Source organism: Oreochromis aureus, linkage group 10 (genome assembly GCF_013358895.1).
Source record: "Oreochromis aureus strain Israel breed Guangdong linkage group 10, ZZ_aureus, whole genome shotgun sequence".
In the NCBI taxonomy this organism is placed as follows: domain Eukaryota; kingdom Metazoa; phylum Chordata; class Actinopteri; order Cichliformes; family Cichlidae; genus Oreochromis; species Oreochromis aureus.
Genome location: NC_052951.1, coordinates 12,076,361 through 12,093,571, shown reverse-complemented (window position 1 = coordinate 12,093,571; position 17,211 = coordinate 12,076,361). Strand labels below are relative to the sequence as shown.

General features: G+C 40.8%; 1 protein-coding gene across 1 annotated transcript in view; it reads left to right on the top strand.

Moving 5' to 3' along the window:
- The window catches only part of LOC116330300 (glutamate receptor 3-like), a 79,214-nt gene that overhangs the window by 38,001 nt on the left and 24,002 nt on the right, over positions 1–17,211 (top strand). The window contains exons 5-10 of the mRNA XM_031752566.2: positions 7,771–7,824; positions 8,134–8,295; positions 8,571–8,738; positions 9,157–9,261; positions 12,895–13,002; positions 14,864–15,070. Coding sequence (XP_031608426.1) covers positions 7,771–7,824; positions 8,134–8,295; positions 8,571–8,738; positions 9,157–9,261; positions 12,895–13,002; positions 14,864–15,070 — 804 coding nt within the window. The remainder of the gene's footprint in view (positions 1–7,770; positions 7,825–8,133; positions 8,296–8,570; positions 8,739–9,156; positions 9,262–12,894; positions 13,003–14,863; positions 15,071–17,211) is intronic.

The window sequence follows — 17,211 nt, the reverse complement described above, 5'->3', positions numbered from 1 at the left end:
GTGGAGGGAAATGGGAGAAGTGCTGAACACCCAGAGGTGCACTGGAATTCCACACCCTGTGAGTAGGAGAGTGAAGCAAAATGCTTTATTTAACTTCCTAAGGCCCGAACTCTTCCATGGCATGCATTTTTAATTTCTCTTTGATATTTGGGCACGTTGGGACCTGATGAATGTAAAAGCAAAGAATTTCCAGATTTATTTTTTTTTTACCTGATTTTTGTTTCTGACAGAAATGAGATCCACATAGGAGGACGTTCGTTTTAAGTTCCGATAGAACAGTGGCAGTATAATGTCCTCGTAACTGGATATCAGGCCCTTGTAGAGCAAAGTGTATTATTTTGGTCTAGGCATCCCAAAATGTGGTGTCCACATATGTGGGTGCCAGGTCCTAGGAGGTTAAATGAGATTATGCTATATATAGGGGCATTATTATATAATCAGGGAAATTGCAGTTTTGACTGTTGCTTTGTTGGGAATTGCTGTTAAAGGTATTGATATTTGTAGCTATAATCCTGACCAGCTAATGGTGGGACAGGACATGTCAGATAGCATAGGCAAAATCATAACAGTGTGAGTGATACTGCCTATGTCACACAATGTACATCTCTAAAAATGTAACTGTAGGTGTATGTATAACCTAATGATAGGACAATTTTACCACACCTTGATCACAGGGGGTCTGTTTCCACACTTCCACGCGCCACACACTTTTGAAAACAAGGTTCTTGCAAAAAAAAAAAAAAAATGTAATTAGAGGGAACATTTTCAAGTCAAGCAGTGTTGATTTTGGCCAAGCTCTGCACACATTTGATAATGCACATTTGTGCAGACTACAGGGAGTCAGTTGGGAGCAGTATTATGCCAGGATGGTTAGCGAGTACACCCGTAAAAAAGAAGAAATGAAAGCACTGCAAAGCACTGGTTTTACTAATACTTCAGATATAGGAAATGTGTTTTGTATGTCTGCTTTATCCTTTAAAGACTCAATTCAGTTCAGTTCAATTCAATTCTATAGCGCCAACAAACAACAGCAGTTGCTTCAAGGCCCTTTTTTATTGGAAGGTAAAGACACTGAAAAGATGCACAGATTGCCTGATTGTGAGATACAGTCAGTGCACCATTATTTACAATGAACGTACCATGCGTATGTTTAATTTAAAGGAGTCTGTGAAAAGTGAGCGAGACACATATGGAGTGAACATTATGGCAAAATGTCTAGACTGCTGTTATTGGATTTATAATAAAAAGCAGCTTTAACAGTGATAAGATGACCTCAGGCTATGCTAACTCAGGAAATAATTACAGTGCATTACAGCAAACTAATATTATACACAGTAAAATACACAGTCTGGATAAAAATGCAAGCACAAGAAATAAAAAGAAATAAACCTGAAAATATGGCAACTGAAATACAAAACATAAAGATAAATTGTATTTCAGTCGCTGACAAAAATAAGCTGAAATTGAAAAGAAAGCTGTCCTGCGCCAGTAAGTATTTAAAAGTTATTTGACAGAAGACGCTGATGTAGCAGACACGAGTTCCTGACAACCCAACCGAGAAACAGCAAACACTCGTCCCCCACTCAGTCTTTAAGTGTGAGGCAACAGTCAGCAGGTTGCTGGTTGCGACTCACAGCCTGTGCATCAGTGGTTGGTAAGACAGCTCGTCTTAGAGATTTTATATCTTTTTATATATATATGTATATAAATAGGGCTGTGCAAAAGTCTCAAACCAAACTTTGCTTCTCTATATTTTGTTTACAAGGAGCAAGACTTTCTTGTAATTTTTTAAAGTACTCTTAAGAAATAGTTCTCCAGGCTTGCTGAAGACCTTGAAAAGTTTTTCTTTGGGTATTGGCTGCTTTTTTAGCCATTTTCAGTCCAGTCTTGTACATTTTTTTTGTCCCTTACCACTGACCGCTGAATTCATTCAAGCAGAAATAGCACCTAACTCAAGGGATGAACCGGTGTTGTGTCTACAGATAGCAGATACCGAAGAACCCATTTTAAATTGTAGTTTCTTTGGGCACTTTGTAACTAACAGCCTGTTGCAAAAACATATAATTTGTTCCTGCAAAAGTGCCAAAGATAAAACTGTCTAATAGACATAAAATTGCATTTTTGCATCAGAGAGGCAATTCCCAGAACGAAAAACATCTTTCAGAATGATATGCAGTGAGGAAACTGGATAAGTGGCAGGCTTATCTACAGTATCTAAAAGTCATGTCCTTGAGAAACAGGGAAAAAAAGACAAGTCAGAGATGCATCTGGGCTTTCAGATGATTGATCTACTTTTCACAAAAGCCTCTGCAGAAATGGTCTCAGTGGAAGGGTGGATTTCAAGGAAGGGAAACAAGGAGAAAAGCCGAATTGTGCCAAATTACACAAGAACTTAAAATCAGAAGCAACAGGTCTGATGGAGAGATGAAGTTTTATATTTCTGGTTCAGATTGTTGTCAGTTAGTCCACAGGAGGTCGGAAGAGAGGTACAACAGTGAGTCTCTGCAACCATTTGTGATACACAGTGCAGGCTCATTTCAGCCAGTGGGGTTGGACATCTTGGCAACAGCTTGATTTTTCAGAATGACAATGATCATAAACACACTGTCTGTGCAGTGAAAGCATATCTGGATAGAAAACACACAATGGAGATCCTGGATGTTAACATTATTGAAGCAGAGTGAGATCATCTAAACAGAGAAGAGAACAAAATGTAGCCAAAATCCAAAGAAGAGCTATTTAAAGACATTACAAGAAAGCTTGTCTAACACAGAGACAAGCCAAGACATAGGTGTGTGTGTGAGAGTGTGTGTGTCTATATTACACACAAGGACAAAGCACCTTTAGTGTATTATCCTTTCTCCTCTTTCTTTTACTGGCCTTTCTTACTTTATCATTGACGTCTACTTTATGAACCTTCAACTTGAGCGACAAATACAAATATAAAAGAGCGACATGAAAAGTGTGTGATGTCCCAACTTGAACTGTAATGCCCTTCAAATAACCACAACAAGCGAGCTATCTGTGCCTTCATTTTCTTTTGCCTAACTTTGACTGCAAAAAGGAAACATGGCTTCTGAAAAAGGAAAACAGAGAGTGTAACAGAGCAAGTTTTTGTAGAAGGCCTCTTTGTAGCCCGTGCCTCCAAAAAGAGACCCCAGAGAAGTGTAAATTAAAAGCAAAGCAAATGAAAAACAACATCAGACGCATGCAAATGGTAGAGTTGGCAGGTGCTCAGCTGCAGAGAGGATAGTGAGAACATTAGAACTTCATAGACATTTTTTGTTTTGTTCAAACTGGCACTCAATAAGACGGCTGTGTGAAGTTTAGAAATGTGTAGCTGTTGGCTACTACAAATGAAAGAATCAGCAGCTTAAACAGACTGTAAACAGGTAAGTCCATGCACGCTTCTGTGACAGTTAAATCCCTCCTCACATTTTGCCCTCTTTTGAGTAGCATAGCAGTAATTAGTTGTCTGGTGTAAGAGGACAGTTATTAACTTGTGGTTCTGAAGAAGGTAGATGACAAATCACTGTAAAAAAAAAGAAGTCTCCATCAGTGGGAAAAGAGGCTGGATGGCTGTTGGGCAGCCATCCAGCTCAGTGCAGGACTGGATGGCTCCAGCCTGCTTAATTAAAGTGAATTCTCCAAGGAATTTTTAGGCTGATGGCCCTGCAGCTCGGCCCAGCTCAGGCAAGCCACAGAAAGCAAAGCACAGACCTGCTCATCCACACATGCGAACCCGAGGAGCCCTGAGGGCAGACAAACAAATATAATTGAGACCTGAAACAACCACTCAGTCTCTATCTGTATTCTGGAGTCACAGTTTGTCTCCTCCACGGTGCAGTGAGACGAACCCACATTTCTGATTATGCCTTCAACCAAGAGGTGAATACTAATGTGTGGATGCAACATGAGACTGCGTGCTGAGTTTATCTGTCTGTTTGCTATGATTCATTTGATTGTAATGCACCAGCGTGGGTTGGAAGATGATGCATTGTGTTTTATTTTTAACAACGCAGTTTAAAAATCAGTTCATATTTGCACTTAGAGATATCCTGCTGATATGCCAGCGTCTAACTGCTAAGATGGGACATCGGTTGTGGAATGAGAGCTCAACTTAAAGAAGAGCCTGATATTTTACAAAATTGATGCCAGTTAACTAGTAGTTCAGTATAATTCTGTCTTCCATCTGTCTGATAGATCTGAATCTACCGTCAGCAGCCAGTAGTGCTGTGCAATACTGCAAATTTTAACAATACGTTACCAAGTAAAAACGGGGGCAGTGCTGCAGATACCAAAAACGATACTGATACTTTTAACCTACAAAGGCAGCTTATATAGCAGAGAGAAGTGTGCCATGACTTATGAGATGAATCATCATCAGCTGGGTTTTTGGAGAGCTGGAATGTAAATGTACCTGTCTCCAAAGTGTAACAATACCAATACCAACGCTGGTATAAAAACCAGAATTAAGTTTATTTGTGTAATACATATTGTATTTATTCCATGTATGTATACCAGTGCTGTCAGCGTTAATCTTGTTAAAATGACGTTAACGCCATAACTGCATTAACGCAGCAAATCTCCGTCGGCAAGTTAACACAGATCACCCCGTGCATGGGGCAGGACGGCGCTGACGCGTTAACAAGCTAACCACGCTAACGCGTTGACGCCGCTTTAATGCAGTTATGGCATTAACGTCATTTTTACGAGATTAACGCTGACAGCACAAATTTATACACATTATATTTATTAAGATCTGAAGTAGTGACTGAGTCCATAAACTCTCTAAGAAAGTGTTTACTGAGGTCATGAATTAAGGGTCCTGGAGGGCATTTTTTCCATTTCTGAACAACAGAACTTCTTTGTAACTGCAAAAGTCCATAAAAATACAGGTTTGAAGCTCTGTAGCTTCACTTTTCAGACCCTGTTTCGTGTTATTTTGCTCACTTGTCCAACTAAATGGGGACCTACTCCTAAAAACATTTCTTCACGTGGCTACTTGTAGTTAAAGCTTCACAGCAGCGCCTTTATGTTAACAACATATACATGGCAGTTTTTGTTTCCACAGTCAGAACATCTTAATCTGATATATTATGAATCAGCTTTCATGGATAGCATCGTGGCAGACGCACGAGGCTGTTCTCTCCCAGACAGGAACATTTACTGTAGAAAACAGTTGGGAGGGCATGACACGTAGACCGTCCTTCCCATTCAAAGAGCATTAAAAATTCAGAAGACAGTCAGAACAATCAGGGCTGCAGGTTTTCTTTTTGCTTTTAGGCTTCAGGTCTTGTTTTCCCTTTGCTGTTTGAGGAGGCTGTTGTGTAAGAAATGAATTGTGACACAGAGGAAAGTATAAGTCCTGTGACACTAAAAGTGTTGCTGTTCTCAGCGATGGTAGTGCCTGACCTCATCCAGGCTTCCGGTGGTTTCACATATACACAAAAAGCGATTATCCCAGGGGATCGTGAAACTGGAGCATCGTGATCCTAAAATTATTTGTTATGCCCAGATGCTTTTTTTCCCTTTCTTTCTTTCCTTTTCTTTTCCAGAACATCTCTGCCGGCAGAGGGGGGAGCAGATCCCGTGGCAAATCAAATCAAATTACAAGAACTTCTGTAGTGCGCATGATACATGAAAATGAAAATAGACAGTAATGAAAATTTCCTTGTAAACTATATTGGAGGGCTTGACAGCACATGAAAAAACCTGCAGAGAATTGTTATGTTTGTCCTCATTATAATTTCTATAATGAATATTAATGCAACTACATCAAAGAGTAATAATAGTAAAGGGCATAATCACTCTGATCATGAACCATAATATTTGAGTTATCTTCTAGAGTCACTCAGAAACTGTTCAGTCAGAACTTTAGTATAGCTGTCCTTCCCTTGGCTCGCTGCCATCCTACAGTAATGACTGCTAAGGCAGGTGGTAAACACATTTTCTTTTTCTCCTCTTGCAAATCAAAACTTCATCAGGTTTGAAAGCTAGGTGATGAATCTATAAACCAAATGTGCATGAAAGTATATCAAAAAAGCTTTTTTTCAACTACGATGCAACGTATAAAAAAAGCATTTGCTTTCCAACACAGCCTTAATATTTGAATCATGGCTGTAAAAGACTGTAGCAGTCAGCAGTGAAGGTGCTACTTGGTACAGTATGAAGCATGCACCATGAACCGACTTCAGAGTGCTTTGAATTCAGTATATCATTCACACCTCCAGTTATTGCCTACACGCCGCGCTGCAGTAAGCAGTGAACGTTTACACCTGATTCTGTTCTAGCAGCTAAGCAGTGCTTCGGGCACGGCCATGTTCGCACTAAGCCAGGTACATTTCTAAACGCATCTGTTTCTCTTCGTTTTGGCCCTCTGTCCAGACTAAAAGCTTGCGCAGAAGTGTGAGGTCCTGCGCCGCCTGCCTGAGTGTGTGACAAACGAGAGTCGTAGCCAGTCACTCCAGGCGCTGCAGCTTCATTAAGTGCTCGCCACACTCGGGTCACTCTGGCTCTCTCTCACGTGCGGGAAAATGAAAAGCTATTCGAGACCATTTGGAAGACAGCGAGCTGCAAAGCTTCAAGGAATGTTTTTCCTTTTGAGGGAATTGGATCAGGAGTTGAAATTGTTTTGCATTTCTGGAAAACAAAATTTTGATTTAATGTTGAAATGCCATAAGCTTGCTAGAGGGCCAGTCTTGCAGCATCATGGGGAATATTATGAGACATTAGGCAGAAAACAGGTTTTTATAGTACACAGGTGTTGATGAAAACGCAGCTATGTGGTCCATGCTTGTGCTGCTTCTCTCTGGGAGTTTTGGTGTTCCCTGCCATAAAATAAAAGCATGCTTGGTTATGCTATCTAGTCCTAGTCCTGTTGCTTTCAAAAGAATTTCACCTTTGATTAAATAAAGATTAAAAAAAAATACCCCCAAAAATAGGAGCCTCTGAGTAAAACGCTTCATAATTTGTCTATGAGTAGGACTATGAGTAGAAATCCACCAATGAGATGCTCTCCTTGTTTCGGTGAAGTTGTAATATTCCTCATCTTTTTCCGAGTCCTTTGTGAAATCTCTTCAGTGTGATATCACTATCACTCTGGACATTTAACATTTAGATGATTTCAGTGGCTGAGTATACTTATCGAAACTGTGGAGGAGTGTAGAAAGTGAAAAGACAGGGAAAAAAAGCAACTCTCCACCCCCGCAGTATCTTTTTGAAGCCTCACACTCGATGGCGAATCAGAATATATGGAGGGACCGAGCGCCTGCGAGAGGGAGCGAGATTGAGCCGGCGAAGAAGTTTAAAGAGATCGGCGGATGCAGCTCTCTCTGTGTCGGCTGGCTCCGACAGGTGCTGTACAACATTTTGGGTTTAATTAAGTCTAGTGCGCAACTGAGACAGGCGGAGCAGGAAGCGGCAGACTGCAGAGCAGAGGCAGCTGCAAGAAAAGAGAGAGGGAGGTTTGCCGAAGCCTTGACCTTATTTTACATGTTGAAGTTAATGGAAAGGAACAAGCGCTGTCATCACAGTTTCTCCCCACTATGTGTGCGTTTCATGCAAACGTGCACAAATGTACAAATGCGCCCGCACGCTCCCTCTTGCACTCCCGAATGTCACTTTAAAATGTCTTCTCTCTTTCTCTTTCTGTCAGCTCTTCTGCAATGGGAGGTCTTTGTCATATCTGAGTCTTCGTGTTTCTTAATGTTCTCAGTGTTGTTGGAAGGGAATCTGACTCACTCCGTGTCTTCTTCTGCAAATTTGTAGGTGGTGACCTCAGGAAAAAACAGCAGAGGATACCACTATATCCTCGCCAACCTGGTGAGAGCTCACAACTTGAAACAGCACAACACAACTCAGTGGAAAACTCGTAGCAGCAGTGCTTGTGTGTGATGCAACGTTGTGCAAAGAAGTGCAATGTTCTCAGTGGATACATCTCAGGAGCACAGTCAAACTTGGTTCTCTCAATATATAGTTGTGTTAGACTTAAAACCGAATGGTGCAATTAAATCGATGAAGTTACTCAGCGTGGACAAGCTAAAGCAGATTTAAATCTCTCGTCTTTTTTTTTTCCTGTTCTCCTAATGATCCTTTTCTCCACTACCACCAAGTTGTGCTCTTTGCTCTCAGGGTTTTTCCAACATGAGTCTGGACAGGGTCTTTTCTGGTGGAGCCAACATCACAGGCTTCCAGATCATCAGCCCAGACAGCCCCATCGTCCAGCAGTTCCTCCAGCGCTGGGAGCGCCTGGATGAAAGAGAATTCCCAGAAGCCAAAAACACTCCGCTGAAGGTCAGTGAGGCGAAGCTGCCGCAGTTGCATTTTTATTTAACATCTTCAAAGGCTGCCGTCGCTATTCATCTTCTGAGTTTGAGGGTAGTAACTTGGCTTCAATCAGAGAAAATATGTCAGTGCGAATCATTTCAGGGATTCAGTTCAGTTCGTCTCGCTTGTTTTACACGAGCAGCGCTCTGCGGTAACCTTGCTCTGACGGCAGCTCAGTGTTGTGTTGGGTCTGTGTGATGTCATTGGTGCATCACTGGGATTTCTTCTGGCCTTTGACTCAGTACACATCAGCACTCACCCACGATGCCATCCTCGTGATCGCGGAGGCCTTCCGGTATCTTCGGCGGCAAAGAGTGGACGTGTCACGTAGGGGGAGTGCGGGCGACTGCCTCGCCAACCCTGCAGTGCCCTGGAGCCAAGGCATCGACATAGAGAGAGCCCTCAAAATGGTAGGACTGAGAGCCTGCACTGTCTCAGTGATTCAGCTAAGAGGACTTTAAGAATTATTTTGTTGGTTTGAAAAAAAGAAAAAATACCCAAGAAATGAGGGCTGGCTAAAGATTTTTGCCTTTTACAGTATATTTAATTCCTTGAAGCTTACTAGAACCATGTTATTCTGTAAATACATCCATTCCTTACGTACTGCAACGTGAGCAAACAATTATAAGAAACCTGCTTCTGGTGCTCCAAGTTAGTCTGACCTAATGGACTTGGTCTTTATTTGAAGTGATTTAGCTGATTGAAAATGAGACCAAAAGGTGAAGCAGAGCCTTATATCACAGCCCTATGACACACGTTACCGTGTGGCTTGCTCACATGCTGTATGTTAGGAACAGGTGGTATGATGCTTTTCTTGGTGCCTGGCAGGTCCAAGTACAAGGTATGACAGGAAACATCCAGTTTGACACATTTGGTCGACGATCTAATTACACAATCGACGTGTACGAGATGAAACCAGGCGGCCCCAGGAAGGTAAGTGAGCACTAAGGTTTGGATGTCATAATTTAAAAATCTATAATAAAATACTCTTTGCAGGTTGAGTTTATGATACAGACCCACGCTATGTGCTTTACATATAACTACACAAGCACAAGCAAATTTGAAGCATATATTTTTTGAGGGATTTTCTTCTCTGGGCATATTGGCACTACATAAGTTAGGGTTGATACTGATTTGGACAGAAGCTGCCAGTAGCCCGGGCTTTCTGATCCAACTCAAATCATGTAAGCTCCCGCTCCCTCTGAGAGTTTGATCTGGAATATATCCACCAAGAATCAGCCAAGCCATGCAGATGGAAGCTTGAAGTTTTGGAGAATGGATGAATAATTGTGATCACCTCACACTTACTGAGAATGTAATAATAATTGAGTATACTCACAAGCATACTGTTTAGACATATATTCATGGATATTTAAATGCAAGTTTTTAAACTAGTGTTCAGGTCTTGTTATTTTAATTTAAGAAATTCTCTCAAATAATCATCTATCATCGATTCTGGTTATCCAATTCAGGCTGGAGACGGTCCCTGCTGTCCTAGGGTGAGAGACAAACATTCATGCTCACATTCACACCTACAATTAATTTAGAGTCACCAATCAGCCCCACAGATGTCTTTGGACTGTGGGAGGGAGCCAGAGTACCTGGAGAGAACCAGTGCAGACACAGGGAAAACATGCAAACTCCACACAGATTGCTAACAGCTAAAGCGCTAACCACCACACCACCCTTTCAAATAAGTCATAATGGAGTGTTTTTACAGGAACCCGCCAACATGATGTTAGTTGGTTAAGCAGCAACATTTACTTGTATGTGACTGGAACTATGACAGTGAAGTACAAATTAGTAGCATAAGCAACACTTACAGGCTCAGTGTAAAAAGATTTGTACTTTGTACTGTTTTGAAACAAAAAAGTGTGCATAAGGAAGAAGATCCAAAGTTTTTGACATGGACAGAAACAGCTAAGAGGTAAGAGCTGCAGCACACATTAGCATTTAGCTACAACGTGTCCATTTACCCTACAAGCATGGACACATGTCTTCTCCTGTGCCTTGGCCTTTGGCTTGCTAAAGGAACTGCTGTGAGGGAGTGCACTCACTTGGAAAAGCCAGTTAGCTAGTTAAGTTGTCAGCTGTAGCGCTTGTCAATGTTTGTTAGTTTAGATGCTAAAAGATTGGGACCTGTTCTTCTCTACCTCTGGCAGGACACTGTCTATGTCCCCATTAGTTTGTAAGGTACAGGCACTGGAGCAAATCACGCCCACACATCAACCCTGAGCCTGAAGGTGAAAAGATTGTGTTTTATGCGTGTTTGTTTGTTTTTTTTAAAACTATTAACGCCAAGATTTTTTTTTATTTCTGACTACCTTTCTGAATCTTAACAATTCCATTACACTGTGATACAACTCCACATTAGTAAGTACTACACTACTGTATAATCGGGCAGGCCAAAGGCGAAAACAATAACGTCTAAACACTAGAGATGGCACGATACCACTTTTTTATGTCCGATACCGATACCGATATCATAAATTTGGATATCTGCCGATACCGATATGAATCCGATATTGTGTTTTTTAATCAATAAAACTGTTTTTTTTAATATCTTGCTGCATTTTGTATAAGTTCATACTCAAGTTTAAATAAACAACAACACTAAAGCTATTCTGTTATACCTGTGTGTAAAAAATACACTGCACCCAAAATATTTCATAGTTCAGCAACACTGATCAATCTAATAAACCTTACCTAACTTAAAACCTAACTTAAACCTGCTCCATCCTCCCTATTCTGGTATTTTAAAGAGTACTTAGCAGAAATATTAAGCAACCTAACTAATAGGGTTGCAAACTCCCAGCAAAAAAAAAAAAAAAAAAAAAAAAATAGGGAACCACCCACCCTCCACCTCATGATGCTTAATCGATGTAATCAACTTTAATTTGATGCAGGGTGAAAAAAAATGCACAGAAACAAATTATTTTTCAAGAATAATTAAATAGATTCAAAATCTTTCTTCTACAGAATTGCAGAATTCACAGACGGTACCTTCCCAAAGGAAAAAGTACTATAGCTTACTAGGGTATATAGACTTAAGAGTTACTATATATAGTAATGGACTTCTATACATTTTACATCAGATTAAAACTTTTGGTGTAAGATTCAGATAATTATTTATTAAAAGCTACATATTTTAAATGAGAATAAGAAAGAAAAGTATGTCTTTGTGCCCCCTTTTCCCTGTTAATGCCCTGTCGGCCCCCCTGGCTAAACTTTGCTAGATCCGCCCCTGCACAGTTATCAGCCGTCAGCTAAGTAGAAAAGGATCCTGATGTAGAAAGTAATATTAAATAAATTCTAACAACAGCTTATCAAGCTTAAACGTGCTGCTGTTGTTCAGCCGCTGGTTTCCTCTTTCTGGCGCGAAGTGGGCCAAAAACAAAGAAGAGAGACGGACTCACGACAGAAAAGCCGATCAGCTGATCATTAAGCAGTTTCACGATTGAAGTAGCGGCAGGAAGGTGAGGGGGAGAGAGAGGCAGTCGCTCCATATATCGGTTGTTAAGCTTAACATGGGAATGCTTTACAAACATTCAGAGATGAACTTACACACTTGCTTTACTTCTCTCTGGGATCACTTCCTCAGAGATGAAATGCTGGTTGAGGCTACAAATACACACAACCGCTCTATCACATGAGGCATACTGCTGCAACGTGCTACGGTTATGAGCCGAGTTATGCCGTGTTGCAAGTTTTGTGAGATGCTTTTTTTGATATTTAATGGATCGGAGTACATTTTTTATTTTTCACCGATATCCGATCCAGTAATTTAGGTCAGTATCGGACCGATACCGATACGTAATATCGGATCGGTCCATCTCTACTAAACACACACGCGCTTACACGTGACACCCATAAGAGCTGCGGTAGCTCCGTGACACTGAAGCCCCCACAAAGCTGGCACCTTAAAGGAGTGGCCCCATAATGTCCACATAGCTCAGTTCACAAGACAACATACATCACAGACCCCCCCACCCCCCCTTCATCCAATCACAGTGTGAGACAATCTACAGTGACAAGAGAGTGAGTACTGCGAATTATAGCTTCCAGAAATGGGAGAGTTCTTCTTGGCTGAATAAATCAGAGTCTAGCAGAAATAAACATAATACAGCTACTGGAATCATCTCAGGTTGAGCAGCAACAAGCCAGGCTTTGTTTGTGTTAGATCATAATGTGTGTCTTTTATGTAGTATTAATAGAAAGAGAAAAAAATCGACTGCATTGGCTAGATAAGGCATTTTTAGATTATTAGGTTTTTCTTGCTGGTATTAATTTTATCAGTCCTCCAGTGCTCTATGGGTGCTGCTTTCTTGTTATATAAGAGAACATTTGCTGAGCCAGGAATAGATTACTCCTACTCTGCTGAAGTGTAGCCCAGGTGAAGTGAGGAGAACCACTATGAGCTTTTTATTAAATCATATATCAGGAGCAACCGACACCGTCTCCAGCTGTACAGATAGACCCGACCAGCTCACGTGAACTCGGAGGGTCTACTGTGAAAATGTCTTTCTGCTTCTCGTAAATAACTGCGGACCTCTGTGTTGTTTTCAGATCGGCTACTGGAATGAGTACGAAAAATTTGTATATATAATGGATCAGCAGGTCACCAACGAGTCCTCTTCTGTGGAAAACCGAACAATTGTGGTCACTACTATTATGGTACACACTCAAGCAGGGTTTTAAATGTTTCACCTTAAGATTTCTGCCACTCAAGGTCAAGGTGTCCTTTGTTGCAATCTGTCCTGGGAGGGTAGAATTATTTTATTTTCAGTTGCTTTCCATCCACTCACTACATGTTGAAACAGTCGATTCACAAAGAGTGTTTCAACTGTATCCGTGTGGGTGCCAAAGCATTTTGGTTTTTTTATATTACAGTGGGCTGTTGTAGTAGTGACGTCACAATAACGGCTTTGGTAATGATAACTATACACATCGTGTTCTCATTCAGTGCATACGTAAGTAAAAATGTTTCCCTCTCATTAAGTAAATTGTCAGTGATGCTGGACCAGAGACATGAAATGATCTGCATACAAGGAGGATGTAAACAGCCAATGGCTGCAACCTTTGGCTGTTTATCCCTTGTCTAAAATTTACTTAAAAAATTTGAATGAGGATGAGAGCGCTCCAGGAGTAAGCAGCGGTGAGGTCAGTTAGATCAGTTGCAGGCAGTAGCTGCAGTTTAGTGATCATCAGCCATTTTTAAATGTAAGATAAGGTGCGCCTTATCTTACATTTAAAACCATGGCCTCTCTGTCTTTCTGACTTTGCCTATTATGTTTGCATCTTAGACAAATTCAGAATGGAATAGTCACGCATTCCCATTTCAGTGTCTGGAAACTCATACTCATCTTACCTAGACTGGAAGTAAAGCGTTGTTTAGAGCGAGGGAAGAAATGAAGAAGTGTAGTGCCATTGCATTATTTTTTCTCTCTGCCAGACATGATTTTGATTTGAACAGAAAGCAATTATTGTTTTTAGAGGCATCACAGTCATCTCATTAACTTCATGTTGTTTTTATTACTTCCCATGACATTAAAGAAAACGTTTAATGAAAGGACTACCTCGCTTTGTTGGGGTGCAGCTCTTTCATTTTTGTCTCTCCATAACACCGAAGACTGCGGAGCAAAAGGGATGTGGAAGTTTAAAGTTCAACAGGAGCCATGCTTTTGAATGCTCCAAAAACATCAGCAAAAGCCAACAGTCTCCCATGAAGAAATCGCATTTATTCTGTTCTATTAAGCTGAATAACCTCTGAAAACATGTGCGTGCCATACGACAAAGTAAGTACAGCTTTGCTTAATATCCCCCCCAAGGTGACACTGGTTCATCTTTAATGGCAAACATGTTTTGGATGTTACATGTTGGAGGAATGATACAACAATCAAGGCACAGAGGCAAAGCACATTAGCATAATCGAGGCGATGAGCAGATTATTTTATTGTCGTAATGGAACAAATTTAAAAAAGCAAATTAAACCAGCTTTAAACTACTTTTGTGGTGTGATTCAGACCTTTTTCAAAAAAAGTTGTTCGATGAAATGAGGTAATCTCCATGTGTTTGATGTCTTTAATCTCTCTGCTGCCACTGACGTTTACTTTATGAACTGGAAAAGTGCTCCATTCAGCTCGTCCTGCCCCCTGTGCCTTCGCTGATGCAAAGCACACGCAACCCCCCACCTATTGCCCATTTCCGCAGATTTAGATTTTCTGGATCAGGTTAGCATGAGGGAGGCCCGACATCCTGCTTTGCACTTTGCACTCAGTTATAGATGCTTTGCTTCTCCCGTCGGTGCAGTCGGCCTACTCCCCCCGCCACCCACCCCACCCCCAGTCCTCCACTAACGTGCCCGTACATGTGTTTAACCTGTGTTTGTCTTTATTTATATGTTCCCCTCATCTGTTCGTGCCCTGCACGTGTGCATGCAGCAGTACGAATAAAGGCCTCATGTGACCCACGTGGTTTGGTCACTGTGGATGTGATCTTGCTTTACCATGAACTCAAAATTATGTCTAATTAACAGGAAGCTCCATATGTGATGTACAAGAAAAACTATATGCAGATGGAGGGGAATGACAGATATGAAGGCTACTGTGTCGATTTAGCTTCTGAAATTGCAAAACATGTGGGGATAAAGTATAAGCTGTCAATAGTACCCGACGGGAAGTATGGAGCCAGAGATCCAGAGACCAAGACGTGGAACGGGATGGTGGGTGAACTAGTCTATGGGGTAAGTGTCAGTCTGCCTGTGTTTCTGTAAACTGTCAGTCTTTTGTCATTGTTTGTGACTCAGCTCGTCACACAAAGCACATAGTAAAACATCCAGGTTTATCAGATTAACCAAGTTTTTTCTTGACCAAAGTAAGTTTGTCTATAGCCATTTAATCCCTTAAAGCTTCAGTCATATGTGATAGAAAACAGTTTTACACTACCGTATTTTTCGGATTATAAGGTGCACTGTCGATGAACGGGTCTGTTTCCATACATAAGGCGTACCGGATTATAAGGCGCATTAAGTGAAACAAAACATTCAGATAAGTCAAACTTTACTCAACTCATTCTTCTTGCTCCCTCCACTTCCGTACCATTGATTCATTAATGCTGAATTCTCTCGCAGCTGCTCTATTCTCATGTTGTTGCAGTATATTAATGACTAACCTCGTATTGTGGATGGATTATCTCAGTTGTTCTCCTGACTGAGGTTTGGTCCATTTACAGCATCCTGCCATGCAATTGCATTTGTCCCTAAACATCAGGAACCCTCACATAACTTTTATCAAGTGGAAAAAAGTTAGCATTTATCCTCCAGCTTTACTGTGTTTATGCTATGCTAACATAGCTATGTCGCTAGCGATCACGTAGTACATCCTTATATACCAGCGAGCCCAACTTCAGTAACCCTATAAAAGTCACTACTGTTTAGTTTTCTGTATTCATTTATGTTGGAATTGAAAGCAGAGCTGTACGTTTTAATTCTTTCAGAAATCTCTCAGTCAGAACATGCTATATCATGTTTAGGTGAAAACTAGCAAGCTAACTTCATGCTAACTTCTAATTCCGTTAAATCTAATGTTTTCATGGATGCCTGGATGTTAAACTTAATTGTTACACCTGGTAAAGCAGTAATACTGATCATTTTATTAAAGATGAAAGAATTTAGACAGTTTTTAACTCTCTGTGATGCTACAGTGTTTGTTTCACTTTAGGACCTGAAGCGAACTGAGTTTTGGACCCAGACCCGGCTTCGTAGCTTACCAAAGTCGTACTAATACATTTTTGACAGATTTTTGTGCCCTATGTACCACATAAAACGGTTTGAGGCCAGTAAGCACAACCAGAATTCATACATAAGCCGCATTATAAGGCGCAAAAAATCAACACCTCAAAAATAAGGTGTTGATTTTTGAGAAAATTAAAGGATTTTAAGTGCGCTTTATAGTGCGGAAAATACGGTACATAAGAATAAATTTAAAATAAAGAAAAATAAACATATTTATCTGGAGAGTGAGTCCGTTTTAGAAATCCCTCCTTCTCCTGTAGAATCCACTCAACTGAGTTTGTCATGTGTCTCGTGGATCACTCACAGCCGAACTGGCTTGAACAAGACAATTTGCATCTTTTATGAGACCTCAGCTGCTGAACGAACGATGCTAAAACATCTCACACGGTTGACTGCGAATGTAAAAAGATATGCATGCAGACGGTGATTCAGTGCCTGATTCTCAATCTGACACCTGTAGTTTCTGCCGTTATGTCTACAGCAGTATTAATAGCTGGACCGACAAAGATTGCCGTCTATTTTAATTGAATGAGCCGTGACAAGGCCTCATCTGAATTTGTGCATCAACACTAATTTTATATTGCTGTCAATTAACTGCTGGGACGTAAATTCACAATGAACAATAGGCAGCTGCTTTTGCCTAATAACCCTCCTGAATTTATCAGCGAGATGAATCCTTTGTGTTCAGTTTTCTTTAATGTGGATTACGTTACACAGCGCGGTCAGTAAGACCAGAAAAGCAATATTGAAGCAGCAGTCTATTCTGTTCCAGTCACTGCAAACATTTGTCAGCATTTGTTTCTCATACTAACTGATGAGCCTGAAAGGCAAAGCAGAGGATCTGTTGGAGGTGAATTTAACAGGCTGATTCACATTTCATGAACTGCTTACATAAGCTCATCCACCTCTGTCTTCCAACCCTCCGCTTGATTCATGGAGGAGATTTGGATCGAGACAAAGACATTAACAAATGCTGAGTGACTCATTTTTAAATGGCAGATCCCCTCTGAAGGGCTTTATCACAGGTCTGCTATTCAGTATATACTAACCTGTGCTATTTCACAATGTTCATTCTGTTTACTCTGTGAATG